Genomic DNA, 6,960 nt, shown 5'->3' on the forward strand with positions numbered 1-6,960 from the left:
TCCTTCCTTCCCTCCCTCTCTGCCTTTGAAGGTTTTAAAATTACCTTTATTTATTTATTGGATAGAGACAGACACTGAGAGAGGAGGGGGAGGGAGGGAGGGAGGGAGACAGAGACCCCTGCAGCCCTGCGTCACCCCCCCCCCCCCCCGTGAAGTTTCCGCCTGCAGGCGGGGACGGGGCGAGCTCACTGTAAGGTGCACTTAAGCAGATGCACCCCCGCCTGCCTCCCCTTCCTTCCTTTCTGTGAGAGGAGGTGAGAGGGGGAGACAGAGAAGCAGGAGTTACTCTCACCATTGGCACATGTGGTGTCAGGAATTGAACTTGGAGCCTCATGCTTGAGAGTATGATCCTGTACTCATCGTCAGACTCCTTTGAAGCCCAGCAATTCGATCTCCCTCTCTCCCTCTCCCTCTCTTCCCCTCTCTCTCTCCATCTCTCTTCCTTCCTTTCTCCCTCCCTCTTTCTTTCTTTCTTTCTTTCTTTCTTTCTTTCTTTCTTTCTTTCTTTCTCTCTCTCTTTCTTTTTTCTTTCCTCCAGGGTTATCATTAGGGCTGGGACTGGATGCCAGCACGGCTGATCATGGAGGCCACTTTTCCATTTTATTAGACAGGACAGAAACTGAGAGGAGGGGAAGACAGAGAAGGGGAGAGGAAGGCAGACATCTGCAGACCTGCTTTACCGCTTATGAAGCAACCCCCCACACACACACACAGGTGGGTGACTGGAGGCTCGAACCGGGATCCTTGAACTTCATACTTTGTGCGTTTAACCAGCTGTGCCACCGCTCGGCCCTGACAGAGTATTTCTGTTGCTCCCATTTGTAACATGCCCTGCTTTGCAGAAGAGTAAACTGGGGTTCAGAAAGCCTGTGTGAGGGGCCAGGCAGTGGTGCACCTGGCTGAGCGCACACACCGCTGTGCACAAGGATGCGGGTTCGAGGCCCTGCTGCTCTCACCTGCGGGGAAGCTTCATGGGCAATGAAGCAGGCATCTCTCTTTGATTTCTCTCTGCTTCTACCCCAAAATAAATAAAAGAAGATGCAAAAAGCCCCTGTGACAGGTCCAAGACCCCCAGCAGGTGGTGGCAAGGCCCAAGCCCGGAGGCAGGGGTCTCGGCTCCTGTCTCCCAGGGGGTCACCGCTGCCGGTCTGCTGGCCCCACTTCACGGATGTGGAAGTCCAGGCTAGTGGGGCTGGTTGCCCCAGCTGTCCCCTTCTCTTGGGCCCTGCAGCTACTTGAGGAGATCCAGAAGGTCAACTTCACCCTCCTGGGCCACCATGTCTACTTCAACCAGCAAGGGGACCTGCCCGTGGACCTGGAGGTCGCCCAGTGGCTGTGGGAGCCGAGCGGGACCCCCTTCCGCAGCGTCGCTTTCTATGACCACTTGAAGCGAAAGTTGAACGTCACCCATGAAGTCACGTGGCATACGCCCAACAACGAGGTGCGCCTGAGAGTGGGCGCAGGGGTGCGGGCGTGGCATCGAGGCTCATGTTGGGTGTCAAAGGCCCCTTCCGTAGAGGCAGGTAAAGTGCTTAAAAGAATACAAACTCCTGCGGCTTTGTTGCGGGGCCTGAGCAAACAGGAGGGTCGCTACATCGTGGGTTATTTAGGGGAGTCAAAACTGTGGCAGCAGGATAGGCAAAGGGGCAAAAGTATGCTGGTCATGATGGCAGGGCCGTGAGTCTTGGGCTAGTTAGCAGCCTCGGCCTCATGCGTTCCGGGGAGGACAGAAGGTAAGGCCCGGGGTGGGTGGGTCCTGGGGCACTTGAAGTAGGCAGGAACTGAGTTGGCAGGAACAGAGAGCATATTTCCTGCAGACACTCACTCAAAAACTTTCTGTCCGGGAGTCAGGCGGTGGCGCAGCGGGTTAAGCGCACATGGCGCAAAGCGCATGGACGAGAGTAAGGATCCTGGTTTAAGCCCCCGGCTCCCCACCTGCAGGGGTGTCGCTTCACAGGCGGCGGAGCAAGTCTGCAGGTGTCTGTCTTTCTCTCCCCTCTCTGTCTTCCCCTCCTCTCTCCATTTCTCTCTGTCCTATCCGACAACAACAACAATAAAATAACAAGGGCAACAAAAAGTGAGTAAATAAATAAATAAATAAATAAATACTAAAACAAAACAAAAAACCCCTTTCTGTCAGCTGGGAGGTGGCACTTGGGTTAAGTGCATGTAGCATAAAGCGCAAGGACCCACACAAGGAACCAGTTCGAGACCCCCCCCGCTCCCCACCTCTATAGGAGGTTTCATTCCACAAGCAGTGAAGCAGGTCTGCAGGTGTCTCTCTTTCTCCCTATCTTCCCCTCCTTTCTCTATTTCTCTCTGTCCTATCCAATAAAATAAAAAAACAAAACCAGAAAACAACCAGCAAGGCCTTCCTGTCCACCCACCATCCCTTGTGGTCTGTGTCAGTCTGCAGTAGCCCCCTCGGGCTGACGTCAGCCAGTCGCTTTCGTGTCCCCGACAGGGGGGCACATGGAGCCCCAGTTTGGGGGCGTACTGTCTGGGGTCCTGCCCTTCCCACCATGGCCGCCCGTTGTGGGCGTTCTGGGTTTCTCCAGCTTCGCAGGGCAGAGGGCCACGGAGCCTCTGAAGAGTAAGCGCTCACCAGACGCCTGTGCTGCGGCCAGCAGGTCCCGGCAGCGCAGGGATGTGGGTGCTGCTCTCATCCCTTCTTTAATTTCAATTATTTCCCCTTTTCTTATTTTTCTTTAACTTTATTTACTTGATTTGATGGGACAGAGAGACACCTGCAGCCCTGTCTCACAACGCGTGAAGCTTCTCCCATGCAGATGGGGACTAGGGACTTGAACCTGGGTCCTCGTGCACTATAATGTGTGTGCTTAATCAGGTGTGCCACCACCCCACCCCTACTTTAATTTTTTACTAGTGATTTAATAATGGTGAACAAGACTGTAAGATCACAGGGGAACAACTCCACACAGTTCCCACCACCAGAGTTCCCTGTCCCATCCCCTCCATTGGAAGCTTCCCTGTTCTTTATCCCTCTGGGAGTCTGGACCCAAATTCTTTATGGGGAGCAGAAGGTGGGAGTTCTGGCTTCTGTCATTGCTTCTCCGCTGGACATGGGTGTTGGCAGGTGGGTCCACACCCCCAGCCTGTGTCTGTCTTTCCCTGGTGGGGCGGAATAGTCCTTCTAAAAAATTAAAAAAAAAAATTACTATTATCTTTATTTATTGGATAGAGACGGACAGAAATCAAGAGGGAGGGGGAGATAGAGAGGGAGAGAGACAGAGAGACACCTGCAGCCCTGCTTCACCACTTGTAAAGCTTTCCCCCTGCAGGTGGGGGCCGGGGGCTTGAACCCGGGTCCTCGCACACTGTAATACACGCACTCAACCGGACGTGCCACCACCCAGCCCCTTGGAATATCCCTTTTATATGTACTGTGAGGCTGAGGACACAGGGAGGGGCACTGTCTGATGCGTAAGGTCACACAGTTTGCATCTCTTTGTACCGACTTAGTGTATTATTTTCCTACTCTCTGTCTCTTTTAATTAACTAGCTCATTATTATTGGATAGGGACAGAGGGAAGTTGAGAGATTGTCTCTTGCCTGTTGCTGGAGGGCTTACCTCCTCACAGTCTGCGGGTCTCTGGCCCGATGTCCCCTTCTTCGCCAGCTCTATCTTGCCCACCCCATGAGAAATCGCAGCCAACCTCCTCCAATCATCTTCCAACCCCATGAAGATTGAAGAGCTCAGGGAGGAGGCCAGATGGGAGAAAGAAGCCTCAGTGTCGCTTGTCCTCCCCTCCAGATCCCCCTCTCCACATGCTCCAAGGACTGCATGCCCGGGCAGAAGAAAAGGCCAGTGGGCATCCACCCCTGCTGCTTTGAGTGCGTTAACTGTGACCCTGGCACATTCCTCAACAAAACTGCAGGTATGACTCAGAGGCTGCTTCCACGATGCCGCCCTGCCCCATCTGCCCTGCCCCCTGCTCTCCAGGACCCCCTCCCTGTGGGCAGAGTCTCTGGGGTCTCACACAGAGGAGTAAGTGGGCTGAGGTCTGGGATCCTGTCTGACTTTCGCAGTGCCCCAGGACGGGCATCGAGCCACATCCCCAGTGCAGACTGACACGGGGTGGGGAGGGGGACAGGGAGGAGTGGGGAGAAGGGCTGGTGCCCAGCCAGACGGGCCTGCGGTGGGTATTAATGCATGAAGAAGGAATGAATGAATAAGAAAAAGAACAAATGAATAGGTAATGGTTCTAGCAAGAGAAACTTTGTAGCAGATAGGAATATATGTGACTTCTATCTTTTTCTAAAATTATGTGTGTGTGTGTGTGTGTGTGTGTGTGTATTTATTTTGGATAGTGACAGAGAAATCTAGAGGGAAGGGGAGGAAGGGAGAGAGAGAAAGAGACCTGCAGTCTTGCTTTGTCACTTATGAAGCTCTCCCTTGAAGGTGAGGACCGGGGGCTTGAACCCAGGTCCTTGCACACTGTAATGTGTGCGCTTAACCAGGTGCGTCACCGCCCAGCCCGACCTCTTTCTGCGCTCCTGTGTACATGCCTGGTGTAGTAGGACATGCAGTGGCTTCTCACTGAGGATTAGTTGAATTACTTTGGTTTCAAGAATTGGCGTTTCTGTTGTATGATTCAGTTTAGACAAGCATCTAGAGGAAGTAAATTTGTGAAAAGGAAGTCTGTTAGTGGCTGCCAGGAGCTGAGGAGGGAGGGGAATAGTAAGCTGGGCTAATGGGAATGGAGTTTAAAAGAATTAGACTTTCTTGATTAGAAGAACTAAAGTCTCTCATTTTAAATTTTCTGTTCTCTTTATTTATTGAATAGAGACAGCCCAAAATTGACAGGGAAGGGGGAGGCAGAGAGGGAGAGATACCTGCAGCCCTGCTTCACCACACGTGAAGCTTTTCCCCTGCATGTGGGGACCGGGGGCTTGAACCCGGGTCCTTGCGCCCTGTAACATGAGCGCTCAACCAGATGCGCCACCCCCGGCCCCTAAAGTCTATCTCTATAGAAAATAAACCCGCAGCTGACCGCCCATATGCTCACATGGCATATACAGTCTCTACACCAAGACTTAATCTCTGGGTCAGTTCTCACAGATTAATGTGAAGAATATTCCCAGGCTCTAGACCCTCTAGCATTTGAGCCTTGGCTGGATTCTTTAATAAACTTCCCTAAAATTCCAAATATATATATATACCAGCAAGGATAGTGTCATCTCCCTCTCTATCTCTTTCTTTTAAGATTTATTTATTTATTAATGAATAAGATAGGATATCTCCTGGGCTAGTGCTGGTGCACTGAGCTAAATATGTATGTTACCATGTGCAAGGACCTACTAGGTTCAAACCCCTGGCCCTCACCTTCAGAGAGGGAACCAGACATCACTCTGGTACATTTGCTAGTGGGGACTGAACTCAGGACTTGAAGCTTGACAGTCCAGCACCTTATCCACTGTGCCACCCCCAGGACCATGACACTGTCATCTCTCCAACCACATTGTTATTTAACTTAGGATTCAAATGTTTTTTGTTTGCTTATATATATTTTTTGCCACCGGAGTTATCCCAGGGCTTGGTGTCTGCACTGAGAATTCACTGTGGCCATTTCCCCCATTGTCCCCTCTTTACTTGTTAGGGCAGAGAGAAATTGAGGAGGGGGTTACAGAGAGGGGAGGGAAAGCCCTTCACTGCCAGTAAAGCTTTTCCCCTGAAGGTGGGGGCCAGGGGCTTGAACCTAGGTCCTTGCGCATGGTAACATACCTATTTAGCTCAGTGCACCGGCACTAGCCCAGAATGTCATTTTATGACCTCACTGATGAGAAAATTTGATGGGTGCTCACTTAACATACAAAGTACTGACTGGGCCGTGGGGACAGCATAATGGTTCTGCAAAAGGCCTGTCTTACCCGGGGCACCAGAAGTCCCAGTTACAACCCCCTACAGCACCATAAGCCAGAGCTGAGGAGTGATCTGGTAAAAGCAAAACGAAGCTTATGATGTGGCCAGCAGGACACAGGAAACAGTGGATGCTGGACAAAAGCCTGCCAGCGGGTTTCACGGTCTTCTTCCGACCGGGCGACAGCCTGGAGGCAGGGGCTGAGCTTATAGCTAACTCCTCTCTGGTCTTCCCAGCGCAGACACCAATCACAGTGGCAGGTGCTCAAATAAACAAACCAAAAAATGAATAAATAAATACATAAATAAACAGAACAAAACCAAAAAAACCTTCAGCCTGCTTTGCCATGCATGCAACCTGGGTTTGAGCCTCACCCCTGCAGATTGTAGGAAGCTTTGATGCTGTGGTCTCTTGGATGGACCTTGAAAAAAATCATGTTGAGTGAAATAAGTCAGAAACAGAAGGATGAATATGGGATGATCTCACTCTCAGGCCGAAGTTGAAAAACAAGATTAGAAAAGAAAACACAAGTCGAACCTGAAATGGAATTGGAGTATTACACCAAAGTAAAAGACTCTGGGGTGGGTGGGTGGGTGGGGAGAATACAGGTCCATGAAAAATGATGAATGAAATAGTGGGGGTTTTATTGCTAAATGGGAATCTGGGGAATGTTATGCATGTAAAAAAAAAAAAAAAAAAAGAAGTAGAAACGCAAAGCAAAAAAAAAAAAAAAAAAAAAGGAGAGAGGGAGTCGGGCGGTGGCGCAGTGGGTTAAGCGCACGTGGCGCAAAGCGCAGGGACCGGCGTAAGGATCCCGGTTCGAACACCCGGCTCCCCACCTGCAGGGGAGTCGCTTCACAAGCAGTGAAGCAGGTCTGCAGGTGTCTATCTTTCTCTCCCCCTCTCTCTCTGTCTTCCCCTCCTCTCTCCACTTCTCTCTGTCCTATCCAACAACAAAGCAACGTCAACAATGGCAATAATGACCACAACGAGGCTGCAACAACTAGGGCAACAAAAAGGGGAAAAAATGGCCTCCAGGAGCGGTGGATTCATGGTGCAGGCACCGAGCCCAGCATAA

General features: G+C 51.1%; 2 protein-coding genes across 2 annotated transcripts in view; both read left to right on the top strand.

Annotated features, from left to right (window-relative positions):
• The window catches only part of MRTO4 (MRT4 homolog, ribosome maturation factor), a 366,835-nt gene that overhangs the window by 133,433 nt on the left and 226,442 nt on the right, over positions 1 to 6,960 (top strand). The gene's annotated exons all lie outside the window — the stretch shown is intronic.
• Positions 1 to 6,960, top strand: part of LOC103126376 (taste receptor type 1 member 2) — a 40,987-nt gene that overhangs the window by 9,902 nt on the left and 24,125 nt on the right. The window contains exons 4-5 of the mRNA XM_060202397.1: positions 1,232 to 1,441; positions 3,776 to 3,899. Of these exons, the coding sequence (XP_060058380.1) occupies positions 1,232 to 1,441; positions 3,776 to 3,899 (334 nt within the window). The remainder of the gene's footprint in view (positions 1 to 1,231; positions 1,442 to 3,775; positions 3,900 to 6,960) is intronic.

Source organism: Erinaceus europaeus, chromosome 11, assembly GCF_950295315.1.
Source record: "Erinaceus europaeus chromosome 11, mEriEur2.1, whole genome shotgun sequence".
Lineage (NCBI taxonomy): Eukaryota > Metazoa > Chordata > Mammalia > Eulipotyphla > Erinaceidae > Erinaceus > Erinaceus europaeus.